The sequence below is a fragment of the Trachurus japonicus genome, chromosome 15 (assembly GCF_045865225.1).
Source record: "Trachurus japonicus isolate A0001 chromosome 15, Traja_1.0".
NCBI classification, from domain to species: Eukaryota; Metazoa; Chordata; class Actinopteri; order Carangiformes; family Carangidae; genus Trachurus; species Trachurus japonicus.
The window spans coordinates 10,698,659-10,713,274 of record NC_140921.1 but is presented as its reverse complement, the minus strand read 5'-3'; the positions used below and the strand labels follow the sequence as shown (position 1 = coordinate 10,713,274).

Below are 14,616 nucleotides of genomic sequence, written 5' to 3'. Positions count from 1 at the left end.
CTTCTAAATATATCACCACACCTTAGCTCTCTGTTAGTGATGAGAGGAAAGAGGAAAATACAGTAAGTCAGATTGCAGAAAAGAAGCACAAACTGTTTCAAACTTCACCAACACGAGTCCTACATATTTATACAAAATATAACCAGACATGAATCTGAACAACTCATCGTAATTGGGAGCTCATAAAAACTATCACCCACAAAAACACAACAGTAACTTACAGTTGTTACGACAGTGACTGTGCTCATGCTTTCTGTGTGTGTGTTTTTTTAGAGGGAAGATACTCTGGTCTTGTTCTCGTCCATGCTGTATGAATGTGTGACACAGGAATGTCCAGAGATGCTGCCCACATATATCGCCATCGAGCAGGTAAAGAGCGCACACACACACACACACACACACACACCTGCACGCACACACAGACACAGAAACATTGTGTTGTTATTTTTTAAGCGAACAGATAATATTTGGTGATTCCAGCTTCTCCAATGTGCATATTTAATTCTTTCTTTATTGCCCACGATGGTGAAATGAAAATGTCACATTGTGCTTTGGGAAATTATTAGGCACCTTTTCAATATCTTCTGACATTTTATTGACAGAATTAATAACAGTGTGAGAGAATAATCTCCGGTTAATCAATACAATTATAGTTAACGATAGCACCAGTTTTAATATTATTTGCCGCTACGCCAGATCTGTGAACACGATGTTTCCCTGTTCAGACACGATGCAATGAACAACATAATAAACCACAGAAATGAAGGCAATAGATCATAACTAAAGAAAGTAAACAAACAATATTGCTTAATATTGGCAGGAATCACCACCAAAACCTGGAAATCGGTTTGTTAGGTTTTGAATTATATGGAGACTTATGCACTAAAAGACTTAAACCTACCGTGAGCTCTGCTCTGCACATATAAAGGTTTTTTTTTAACCCTTCATCTTTCCTGGCGTCTCTCAGGCGGTCGGTGCTCTGCGTCGTGGCGACCTGCTGCAGACCTTCCCCCTGTGGCAGCTGCGCCTGGTGGTGGAGCTGTGGGACAACAGGGTGCTGCGAGGCGCCGCTAACCGGCACGACGCGCTGCTCACCTCTGAGTTTCTGCCCGTCATGAAGAACATGGTGGATGTGGCGCTGGACAGGTGGCTCAAAGGTGAGTGAAAAATAAAATAAATAAAATGCTCTCTGTACGTCTCTTCATCAGGAGCAGGAAGGAGGTGCTGTTTGTTTTTTACTCTTTACAATAGAGACCTGTATTATTTGACTATGAAAACATAAAAACAACATAAACTGAGTCCCAACACAGAGTTTGTGTCCTTCTGAGGGCAAAGTCTATGAAACTTTGTCCTCTCATTTGCATTGTACAGTAGACTACGATAGCTGAATGGAAATGCAATGGTTTGGACTGTGGAGGATTAGCCCAGCTGTGTGGACCATTACTGTGATGTGGCAAAGCACAGATGTTGTCACCTAGCAACCTTAACACTTTTAACTTCCACAAAAATCTTAGTGTTAAGTGTTAAGGCCTTGGGTTTCAACGGTCAGACCGCCTGAAACTTAATACTTTCATTTAAAACTGGCTCTCTGTCAATGTCGTTTGCTTTAATCCACTTACTAACTTTAATTTCCGGCTTGCATTGAATCCTGGGATCGGTTCGGTCCCTGGATCCGTCTGCCTGCCCAGGAAACTAATACGCATTTCTCGGCAGCATTTGAAGGAAATGCCTCAGAAATGGGACGGTGTCGTCGTTACGCCGCTGTGACGCACGATGTGGCCCCCGAGTTGGGGCCCAGATTAAATGTCACACAGAAAATGTCTTGACGTTCCCTGACACCGTGCCCGGATTCTGGTGTTGGCTTCTCGCAGAGCAGCAGCAGTGTCACCGCTCGACTATTTCACAGGCTGGATGTGTTTCAGCATGTTTTCCAGCACAGGGTGTAACACACTAATGTCATAGTTTAGAAGTTAAACAGGCTGTGTATACAGTCAAACAAACACACATTCCTTCACTTGTACACACACACACACACACACACACACACACACACACACTCCTACAGTATCAACTGAGAGGCGTGGGAAACAGGTGAAGTAGTTGGACAAGACTGTGATCATGTAAACACTTCAAATGATCCTTTACTTTCATGTTCAGTGAAGCCACTGGCAGACGTTTCAAAGGAAAACCAAACCAACTTGACCTCAATCATCGGGAATGTTTCTCTTCTGTGGAATAAAATATGTATCCAGATCAAGACCCTGTTTTTTTAATATATGATTCTTGTTTATACTGCTCTGCTCTCTGTAACTCTTGTCTTTGTCTGAAGTCACCGCAAGTCGGATTAAATCCTCACTAATTCTCCCAACAGGACAAACTTGTTTGAAATTACTCGTCTGAATGTCACCTGTTCATGAGATTTCACCATTAGCTGCATATTCAACAACTCCTCAAACTGCCATATAAGGCTGCTTTGTTCTGCTTCCTTTCATTCACAAAAACGCAGCTTTGAAGCATCGCTCTGACCAGGTCTACTGTAGCTTTACAGGACTGCTGCTATAGCATCCTCACCACTACTACATAGTAACCAGACTGTGTGTTTAAAAGAAAAATCCCCTGGTAATGTGGCCTGAGTTTCAGTCATTTGTGGTTGTTTGAAAGTCTATATTTGGTTGTAAGGGGATTTATAACACTTGTTGGAACGCTTTTATCACACTAAATGTAACAGCTGTGTGTGTGCGGCGAGGGACTAACACACACATGGTGAGACAGAAAGTGAAGGAGAGCAGAGAAAGGTAACTGTATGTGTGTGTGTGTGTGTTTTTTGTCTTCATCTCTAGACAACAGCTCAGTGTTGAGGTCCTACATGAGGGGCGAGGTCCGCTCCAAGGACAGCCAGTCCATCACGTTGGCCTGCTTCCTGGTGTACCGCTCCATCCCCTGCCTCAGGAACACACACACTCAGCTGGAGGGTAAGACAAACACATGTTCACACACTGAACTGGACCTGTGAGCGCAATACTTCTTTTTCACTACATCACAGAGAGCACTATTGTACTTTTACAGCACAGAGTTTCCCTGTTTAATTCAAATCCAGGGGTTATATTAAGAAACACACCCACACATCATAATGTTATAAAAATCTAAACGATTAAAGATTAAACCAGTGGTGGATCTCGACCTGTTTTGGCTTGTTACCAGTTTAAAAACAGGTTTGAGATGTTTATGAGGCGTCAGCAGTTTAAATGAGCTGATATTTCCTCTATAAACTTCTCAGGTGGTTTCATTCAGACAATTCCTCAAGGCCTCAAAAGGTCACATTTTTTAATGCTCCAAAATTAAGCCTATGAAAGAAAGCTGTTTTCATATAGTTGAATTTTTATTAACAATGTAAAAATGTCAAATATAACACTATATATATCAGTTTCTGCTGGCAAATAACTCTGTACGCTTGCTTTAGTGGTTTTCCCAATATTGATATTTTCTTTAATGAAAGGATTTAAGTGTTTTTCCCACCAGTTGCCTTTTATGATTAAGTCTCTTTTTAGCCAAGTCCCAACATCTTGTTCATATAGAACGACTGTAAACCGCAGAAGAAAATGAGTCATGCTACAGTGACATTGACCTCAGGCTTGCTCTTTCTCTCTCTCCTCTCTCCCCGCAGGCTGCAGCTCACTCGGGGATTTGCTGTCCCGTAGCAGCCAGTTGGGCATCCCGCTCAGAGACCTGCTGAGGCTGGTTCCCGTCCTGCTGGGCTCCGCATCCGCACCACAGACGCTGCCGGGCTTCCCCATGCAGACATCTTCTTGATCCCGATGCTCAGAGCTCAACTCGGCTGGCAACCGGTAACCGTCTCCTCGGAGATGCAGTTCACAGCCTTACGTTCCCACTGCGAGCACAGGTAGGACAGTCAGCGCAGCTCTGACCTGTAACTCCTGCAGTGTGTGTTCAGCAAATGGGACAAAATGTGACCATAAGAAAGACGCCTTGCATCTCACTGCATCCCGCTGCCTCCTGAGAAGAACAGACTCTGGCTCTAGAAAATGGAATAACTAATATTATAGTTTTGTAATATAATATTTCTATTTGTTTGTTTTTTTGTTTGTTTTTTTAACAATATAAAGAACATTTAGGCTCCACTAATGATGCAGTGCACGTGCCATTTTTGTGGTGCAGCAAATCCAGAATGGGGACTTTTGGTTTTTTTTAGACCGGTACCACGTCCTCAAAAGTCTGGTGTCAGGAAAACTTCCCCTGCCAATGCCAAACAAGGGCAGGAACAACTGGTCAATACAAAAAGAGTAGTCGTACCAGTGGCCGCGCTGCCTTCGAGGACTCTCCCGAGTTCAGGCTGCTGTTCTGTGAGGACGGGAAAACCAAGGCAAGAGAATAAAATGGAAAAATACCTGCACAATTCACGAATACTGTGGTTTATTCCGTCTCTTAGTTTTTTCCCCATGAGGCAGGAAATCTGAAGAAAATCTTGTGGGTAAACACTCGTGCTTTTTCCTGGGTGTTATTTTTATTTTTTTTATAAAGACCAGCTGAGGTCTCGCTGCTCATTAAACCACTAAGAGAACTCAACTCCATTTTTTTGTTTTGCTGCATTCTCTCATCGGCGGAAACCGAATCGGCCTCCACACAACATTGTCCATCGTGTCTTTAATTGTTTAACACAGACTTGATTGTGGTGGTGCCAGCGCTGCATCCCTGTGGTCAAGATGTAGGTCCTTTGAAGTGAGTCGAAGATCAAAACGAGCTGTGGGTTTTGCTTTGGGTCGTTCACCCACATGAAAGCAATCCCTTAATCTTCCAGTGATGTTTTTGTAATGAATAATATCCTATCCACAGCACGGATTAGACTGAATTAACTCAACCTTTGCACTTAGTGGGAAAACGTCGGCTGTTTTAGTCTCTTACACATGATGAAGTTAAATAAAGTAAATGATGCCTTAAAATTGGTCTGTGATTCTGTGTAACAACTCTGGAGCAGTGATCCTCTCCTGTGGCCTCTGATCAAATAGTTTTTCAGAACATACTCTATATAAAACAAGAATAGAGTTCATTGGAGAATATGAAAGTAACAAAATATTTTAAGATTCAAAACAAATTGGTGCTCATGTTTTAATTTTGTGTATCAATTTCTTTCAGGCTATTCCAGTATTTCGTGCTCATCTCAGACCAATTTGCCTCAAGTGATGCTAACAAGACAAATCCTGACCGTTGCGCTGACCAACCGACCTCTCAGGCCCCTGCACCTGTGCCTGGTAGAACCCGGGGCCTGATGTCGGAGCCAGAGTGTCTGTACTGTATGTGACGTCATGAGAGTCACTGAGTTCAGTCAAAAAAGCACAAAATGTCCATGATGAGACTCAGAACAATCACGAACACGACCGCAAAGTGACAGGAAATGACAAAAAACTACAAACCACACAACATTTTGTTTCTCTCTCACTCTCTCACTCTCGATCTGCCCACAGGTCACACATGTTAATAATAATAAAGGTACTCAAACCTACGAACTACAGGCTGTGTAGGTGCGGACCATTGATAAACTGAGTGGTCAAACTAAAATTAAAGAAGCCCACAAAGTAACAGAGAACACCAACACGGCGCTTGTGATCATATAAATACTCGTGATTGCGATCAAATTCAGATATTGTCTGGTGTCAGGGGGGGGTTTTCTCGAAAACATTCACAGTTTTGTGACACTGGTGGATTTCCTCTACAGTTGAGTGTGCATGTCGTGTTTAACCAACAACTTTGAAAAGCGGGACTGTGGGACTTTCCTACCAGTGCATGAATGCTGAATAAATTCTCAAACTATCTGATCCTGGAAACCAAAATCTAATCGACCATTTCTTGGGTTGATGCCTATCTGACTCCCACGTGACTTCTGGACTCTGGCTCAGATTGTTTTCACACTGAGGGGGAGGTTGTGGTGGAGTTGGGAAACATAAAAACACATTCAACAGTAAAGCTACAGCAGCTGTAGGCTACATGGAAATAGTGTCCACTTAAAATAAATCAAATTTATCATCATGTTATGTCATTAATCACTGACACATTTAGACCATAATCAACAAAAGAGATGAATGATCAATGAGGTGGCAAAATTAACTTCATATATACGCACAAAATCTTAGTCACAACACAACAAACTGTGATATATACTGTATGACACAGGCCTAGTTCTTATATTGGCTGGTGTGGATCAGCAAGTATCTGTAAGAGTAAAGTAAGTCAAATACTGCAGTTTTACATTTTGAGTCTTAACCAAAACGTACTAGTTAATGTTGTTTGGCCACTTTTCAGCATCCATTCTTCACATAGGAACAATTAAAGAAACTTCAATAAACCTCTATGACCTGAACATACTATATGCGAATAGATGAGAGGCACAAACTTGGGCTATAGTTGTAGTCCACAGCTAAGTAACTGACTTGACTCCATTGCTGCATGATACTTCATGTTTATTCCCCTCCCAAAAATTAAAAAGCTTTTTAAGCCAAATATTAACCAAAGTATGAGAAAACCCCAGTAATCTCAGCTTCATCTCATGTTGCAATATTTGTGTGTTTTCATGTGATTGAGTCTCAGACTTTCCCACTGTCTGTATCCCATTGTCAGACTTTAAAAACCTCTGCCTCAGCCTTTTAAGCCACGGAAAAATCTTGTATTTTGATGCCCGACTAATTATAAAAACCCTCATGTTGCAAAGTGAAGAGTGTGGGAGGGATGTGCATGTGTGTTCCTCATTTCATTTTTAACCAACAGCTCTGAGAACATTCCAGAGAAAATGGAAAACATCCGAACAAACAAGCGGCCCACACCCACTGCACAGAGCTGCAATGCACAGAGCAGCTCCCCACACCCAGCTCCAGCTCTTGTTTGTATTTATTTAGTTTTTTTTTGTTTGCAAAGAGATCAAATCTTTATTTTCTCCAAGGCTTCAGTCGCCTGACTCACCAACAAAACATTTGAACTGCCTCCCAATCATTTGCTGCCTACAAAATTTCACACGTTTGTCCCAATGGTGGTCACTCAAAAAAAAAAAAGAAAAAAAATCAAAGAAAGTTAGAATAAAGCCCAAACAAAGGTCTTTTCTATCAGTTTTAGTCTATAATCTTCTTCATACCAAGGCTAATTCCCCTGGTTTGGGCGGACAAAACGAAGCATTTGAAGCATCTGTTAAGCTCTGAATTGGCTGGTCCGCCCACATTTCAACACATCTTAATACATCTGCTGAACAAAGTATGAAACAGCAGCTTTCTCACCATTATAACCTTGAAAAAGCCCAAATAATACAAGCTAGACATGACTCACAAGGTCCTTATAGTTGATCAGACACTTTGTTGATATTTCTGCTCTGCCTTTCTAATCTACTTCCTGAGTCGTTTGGGTGGATACCTGTCCACCTACACACTGACGATGATTCACTCTCTTATCACCGTACAACTTTCTGTTCTGTAAAGACTCTCGGTTGTATCAGAAGAGATACATAGTGTGTTTGTGCGTCTACCTGGAATGAAGTGGGTGGCACTCGGGTGGAAAAAGGTGATGCCACATACCAAACATGATTTAGCCACAGCTGAATCTAAATCTGGTGATGACTAAGGAGTTGTTTATTTATTTATGGTTTAAGAGAAATATTTCAAACGCGCATTTGTTTTCAATATAATGTACAGTGGCATGCAAAAGTTTGGGCACCCCTACTCACAATTTTTTGTAATGCAAATGGAAGATTTGGATCTCCAAAGGGCATAAATTCAAACACTCTTTTGCAATATTTTAAGCAATGTATTGGTTTTGCTTTCTACAATTGAAAGGGGAAACAAAGCAGCAGCCTGCAAAAGAATGCGAAACCCAGGAGGCTTGAGCTCTCAGATAACTTTGACCAAGATATCAGACAGGATATTTACTATATTACACACTATGATAGCCTAACCTTTGCTGCAGGCCCATTTACTTTTTTGTCATTTTGAAAATGAAAAAGATGAACATTTAAAAATAACTTACATTGTTTAAAATGTAAAGGAAATGTCCCATCTGTAAATTTATGCCTTTTGGAGAGCATTTCATCTTCCACTTGCTTAACTGTTCACATTAACATTTTAAAATTTTGACCAGGGGTGCTCAAACTTTTGCATGCCACTGTATGTTCCTTAGTGGTAAATCTGACAGTAAACCTTTGATAATGTGATAAAATACAACTCAGAAATCCCAGTGGAAACCCCATATTCAAAAAATAATTCCAACTTAACACTGTGTGTTTTTGGTGTCCATCATCGCACCCTTTAGAGGAAATCCTCTCACTGGTAGTTGTTCACTTCCATTTGCCCTTACTGTATATTATGTCTCTCTACTTATGGTTGAGGTCCCAGGAGTCCTGAATGTCTTATCTTGAAGATGTTTAATGAGCTTGGTCAAGGAGAACGGCGTAATCATCAATACAAGTGTGCATCATGCCACCTCAATTGTGAGGAGATGGCCTTGGGCTGTGTAGAGAAATGTGTATCTATTCGCTCACTGAACATCTTCCTAGTTGGTGTGAAGGTACCAGTTGTTCCTTTCTCTCTAATCCGGATCTGTGTTATCATACACGGCTCCAATTATCAGTAGAGTTGTGCAGCTGTGTCTGGGGAGTGCCATGAGGATGCTAAGGGAGGCATTGTGTCCTTGGCCTCTGCCTTGGAGGGAATGCAGGGACAGATAACGGTCTTCTCGCCCGATTTACTGACCTCATGGTTATTGGTTACCTAAGAAACGTCTCAAATTTGTCCTCACAGTACGCACCCAACTCTGTCTCATGATTGGCTAACACAAAACGTACCCGAGGTCCATTGTAATTTTGGGACGACTCATTAGGATTCGAGCCTCAGACATACAAAACAAATTAAAAACGGACACTTTTCTAAGACACTCTGTTTAATGACACAAGATTTTAAACCTTCCTAAAATTGTAACTCATCTGAATAAACAAAAGATGATAATAAAATCACTAGTGAGGTGCAGGAGCCAGTTAATGAAAGACATTTTATTTTTCAGTCAGTTAAATGTTTGGCAAGGTAAATACAAAAATCTTTTAAACTTCAAACTTTTTAGTACAGTAAGGAAACACAAACAGTCCTGCTGCTGCTGTAACATATAGGAACTAATAATCTTCAATCCTCGCTACCAAACCTGCAATATTGCTACACTCATCAATATTATAACAACTGTAGTGTAAAATTTTGCATGTGATGGTTCATACGCTGAAGGAGAACCATAAAATGTGTAGGCCTTATAATGTTACCCTTATAATCAAAGTGTGTACTTCGTTTATCCATGTTTTAACTCTTTACTTTACAAATGCAGAGACTGCTTGCTGAAAAACTGCCCCTGACGGGAACGCGCATCAGCGGTTTTGCATGAATTTACCTCGAAAACTACTCTGTCAACTGTCTCGTAACGATCCGTTATTATCTCATAGCGTGGTGAATGTGCAGGTCACAACTTGTCCACCAGAGCGTTTTGGAGTTGTTAGATTGTGTATTTGATGAGTTTGATGAGGGAAACGAAGAAATCCCATTAGCCTCCGTAGGCTAGCTCTGAGCAGCTTGCGGCTCTGCTCCGCTGTTCTAAAAATAGCTTGCACCGACAGTTAAAGGTAACGAACGTACTGCTAAAACTATAGGGATTACGGCAATGGACCATTTTGCCAAAATGTTGAACTACCCTTTAATACTTTCCTACTCTTTATTTGAACTCCTGTTGCTCTTAAAGAACTTCCACCATAAAACCTAGATTTAGATGTGAACGCATCCTCGGCCCCTCTGTGAACTTTGAGTTTGCACCAGGCTCCCCCATGAGTGTGGTGGGGCCCTGGAAAGTGTGGAAGAGAATGCAGCGCTATAGAGAGAGGAGCAGCTCAGCCGGCCATTTTTGCGGGCCGGTTGCGAGTGGGGCGCGTGTATCATGAATCATGGGCATATCAACCTGGAGGGGTCAGGCACAAAGCGAGCAAAGAGGAGGATTGTGCGGAAGAGCGGAGATAAGAAGGCCTGTAGGAGAGCAGGTGGGGGCCCCCGCACAGTTTGCCAGTTGGAGAAATAGTGGAAAGGCTTAACAGTATGAATGGTGGAAGGGAAAAGCGAGAGAGCGAGAGGAGATATATGCAAACTAACGTAATAATCATGTCAAAGTCCAATGTTTGATGTAAAAACTTTAAATGGTGTAGTAAAGGAGGGTGAAGTCAGTCATGCTGTGTTGTGTGTCAGGGCCCTGTTCTCCTAGAGTACGACTTTGGTTTTATTGACTGCAATGTCAATAAAACTCTATTGAACTTCAACTCTCTTCAGTGATTGAATTGAAGACTATTTTATATTGGTGTATTAAAATACTGTTAAAGAAGCAAAAGATTGACCTTAATCTCCAGCTCAGTCCAGGTTTGAATACACATCACAATGTCTATGTGTAATGTGAAAGGGGATGAAACCACATGGATGATCTCTCCTCGACTCCTCTTTGGCATCTTTCAGCTCTTTGTTTTGGGTTTCTGTTTACTACAAACTCCACTCTCCTCTCCTTTATGTGGCCTTAATGTACCAGGCAGCTGTTTAACAGCTGAAGCCCGAGTATCAGATACTTCCCTCAGGAGACTGATGAATAATAAATGAGTAATAAATTTTGCTTTGTACCCGCTGGATGTGTAAATAATCTTCTTTTTCTTTAAAAGATAAAAGAAGGTAATATGACTGAAAGCAGCTTTAATGCTTATGTTTTATGCAGACGGCAGACTGTTTCCCTTGAACAGGGGTGTAGATTACTGTAATTCTTATCATTTGAACCACAGCCAATTTAATTGACCTCCCTCCTCACTTTGTCAACATGGCACCCGTGCAATGTCAGGTTTAATATACGATATCCAGAAGCTCACAGTGTAATCTGAAAGACAACCAAGCCTTGGGCGTCTGTCTGTGTGTCTAGCTGTCTGATGATGATGATGATGTGTGTGTGTGTGTGTGTGGTTTCTTGGAAACACGTGCCGTCTCAGTCGACGTGTCTCAACAAATATTCCAGATAAAATGTCACATGAACTGAGAGTCCGGGGCCAACAGGAACCGGGACAGCCTGTGGGTGCCTTTAAGATGATCAAAGGGTTTTAATAGTCCTGGAGTCTCCTCTGACTGCCTCTTAAAGAGCTGCTCTTCTTTTCTGAACTTGTATGAGCTTCTTGTGTCCCCGCTGTTGTGATGCTGCAGGGCTACAGTGGGTCCCAGCGTTAAAAGGCGCGATGGTGGGAAATGCAGGAAAAAAAACAAAACAATCTCAGATATTTCTAGCTGTGCTGAAAGAGACGCTCAGTCTGGAGCCATGTTCTGATTTCTGAAAGTAATTTAGTAACTGCAGCTCTATGCAAGATGCAGGTTGCTTGGTTATAAAATCAACATGTGTTCAGGCTTTATCTCTGATTTTTCTCCCGAAAAGTGGCGTTTTGTGTTTTGACTTTGTGTGGAAGTTGAATGTAAGAGTCAAAGAGGGATAATGTAAAAAAAGAAAAAAAGAAAAATGAAAGTGAAACTTGACTGAAACCGACTTTATCTGGTCTTCGTTTCTTTGTGGTTGCTCTCTAAATTAAAAATACCAGCAGATAACACATTCGATAGCGACGTGACTCACTGACGATGTGGCCATGTTACCCGGTAACCATAAACACTGAGGCTTTCTCATAAAGAGGGAGGAATTGAGGCAAATGTATCTTTAACCTAGCTTTTCCCAAAGTGCTTTTCTCTAGACGTGAAGTTGGGTCTTATTGTAAATATGTGAGCAGTGCATGCTGGGATATCTGTGTTCTGATGCCCTGCCCTCTCCCTATAAAATGATTATACAAAAATCACTTCCAGACATGTGAATTGGTTTTCTGGGTCATAAACAAATTCAGATGAGAGGAGATTAAGAGAGAATCAGATTTTTTAAATTTTATTAAAACCCTGCTGTGAGTAATTTTCACTTGAGTTTATGTTGTTTTGGGGCATTTGCTAAAACAACTGATTTATTATTTTCCCCTCAGGACATGTTCATCATGACTTTAAAAACCAGTCACCAATTTCCTGTAAACCTAAGCTGTGCTTTGGTTAGATGCTGAAATGACAACATGTTGGCATGTCCAGTTTTTTTTGTATAGATCACTTTTTTTTCCTGGAAACCTAAGAGACTTCCTGTTTTCTACTGTATTCAGTATATTAGATTAAAGAGGAAATATGCAAGACTTCTTCTGAGTAATTGTGATGGTTAAATAAATGACTGATTACATGTTATGAGATGGAATAGAGGCTCTCTGCCTTCCACCTAGTGTCTCTTGGCTGAAAACCAACCTTGCAAGATCACCGCCACTCCCTTTATGACAAATAAGAGTACACAAATATACACATCGTAATGCGTATATGATAAATAACGTTATCCACCGCGTCATGGATTGCTTTCTCGCCGGCTTTGCTGTAAACAAATGCACATGGCCAGGAGGAGGGTTAGCAAAGCAGCGGAAAAGCGACTGGACCTGCATAGTTGCCCTTTAACCCTGTTCTGAACAAGTTGGCGTAAACAAAAAACACTTGTCCTACCAAGGAGAACCTTCACTCTTCACGCCAAAAGGTGAAAAACTATCTAGATGTCAAGGTGGGGACAGTTTGCCCCTCAATCTGCACCATGGGTGGTCTGTCATTGAATATTAACTAAAGTCCTTCGTCCAATAGATGATCATGATCTGTGTCTATGATGTCCAATTTTTCTGTAGCTGGATTTATTCTACGTAAGTCATTCTGGATCCTGGATTGGATTTTAACAACCAACACAATGTAAGATTGTGTAATAATGTGGGAGTTGTGTGTTTTTTCTTCTTCCCCCCAGACAGCTCTAAGGCATGTGTTGTGAAACACAGACAGCCTTGACTGTGTCCACTGTTTGTGATGCCGGGCTGACCGATCTGGGTTAAGCTTGTGGGAAAAAGAGCGATGGCTTCAGGAAAAAAAAAAAAAAAATGCTGTTGTGTTTGTTTCCACAATAAGACAATCCACGTGTGTCACAGTGAACCTGCCGTCCAGTCCTGCGTCTGTTCTCACATCTTAACGATTCACACATGCACTAAGCGTTTTGTCATTGAACAAAGGACACTTTTATGGACTTCACTTCCTCATGAAACCACAGCCACTGACCACCAATGTGCAAGACATTTTGAAACCAGGGCAACTGGACTTGACAGATTATGAGAAATTGGGCCCCTCACCTCTCCCACATGGGACCCTCAGACTGAAAGAGAGAGAAAATGACTGCACAATCTGTTTACAGTCATTTTGCATCTCTGCCAAGTCAAGAAACTTCATTTGTCCCCAGGGGGCTGTTTTATTTGTGGTTATTTTTATTTTTTTTTATCTCATTTTGGCCATCTTGCATCTCTGAGGCCATTTTGTGTCTCTTTGTAGTCGTTCTGTGTCTTTGTGGCCATTTTACGCCTCTCTGCAATCGTTTTGTGTGTCTTTCTGTGGTCGTTTTTCATCTCTTTACAGTTGTTTTGTCTGATTTGTGCTTGTGCTTTCTCCCCATTTTTGAAGTTGGAGTTATTTGTCTTTGTATCCTTTGAAACCTTTCAGCACATCACCAGAGCTGAGAGACCGCAGAGGCCCAACATTTTGCAGATGTCTTACGCACGTGTCCAGTCATTCAGTAAACCGGCTAAATCTCTATATGAGTAAGTGATACTACAGTTTGGCCACAACACGACAGAAAATCACAGAGACATGAAAACAAGCCTTTGGTACGAAGCTGTGTAGAGATGAATTTCCTGGCAGAGAAATAAACTTTTGAGCGAACCTTTCATTTAAAACAAACCAAGCCTAACCCTCATAAGAGCCTACCAACCTGAAGAAGTACAGTACTTCACTAGAACAGTATTATAAAGATGCTTTTCTATCATGTTAAGTGTGATTTAGATAACAGATCTGACACCACCCTTTCTCAGTAATTTCTTTCTGGACAATCTTATTGAAACATCTGTCATGGGAGGAGCCGCCGACATGTCACCACATCTGTACTGTACTTCCCTTTGCTCTAACATCCACTTCTCTCCACCAGGTCACCCCTGTGAGCAGCGGTTATATCAGATAGCGTTTCCACACAATTTGCGCTCGGAGGAGAAATTATGTAAATCTTCACAGGAAATGTGTCACTTAACATTTATACAGAGCGTGGGCGGGGTTCATCTCAGGCCGTTTGGTTAAATACAGAACTGCGAATGTCCACATGAGGAAGTCATCATAATATCCATCCCGCAGAGACACATAGTAAGGACAGATTTACTGACACAGGCTGGTACTTCCAAACACATGAAGAGAGCTGAGAAGGACAACCCTTTCCCCTCTATTAATAGCCCGTGTCTCCTTCTGAGCAAAGCATCAAGAGCTAAATGAAACGGGCCACAGAGAAATCTCCCCACCTTTCACCACAACTTCTGCTTTTACTTCCTTTATATGTGTGTGTTCATGAAAATGCGCTGAATTTCCCTGTCTTCTTCATGCATGGCGGCTTTTCATATATCTGCATGTGTCCTGTATTTATATGAGCCATGAGGGAAAGAATAAG

At 41.5% G+C, this 14,616-nt stretch overlaps 1 protein-coding gene across 3 annotated transcripts in view; it reads left to right on the top strand.

Moving 5' to 3' along the window:
- The window catches only part of anapc1 (anaphase promoting complex subunit 1), a 48,902-nt gene extending 44,485 nt beyond the window's left edge, over nucleotides 1–4,417 (top strand). For 2 of the 3 annotated variants that reach the window (XM_085799514.1, XM_085799512.1), the window contains exons 50-53: nucleotides 274–369; nucleotides 968–1,157; nucleotides 2,841–2,972; nucleotides 3,665–4,412. In XM_085799514.1, the coding sequence (XP_085655640.1) occupies nucleotides 274–369; nucleotides 968–1,157; nucleotides 2,841–2,972; nucleotides 3,665–3,810 (564 nt within the window). In that variant the 3' untranslated portion in view covers nucleotides 3,811–4,412. Of the gene's footprint in view, nucleotides 1–273; nucleotides 370–967; nucleotides 1,158–2,840; nucleotides 2,973–3,664 lie in introns of all 3 variants that reach the window. The other variant, XM_085799513.1, reaches the window with a different exon arrangement.
- Nucleotides 4,418–14,616: the final 10,199 nt, after the last annotated feature.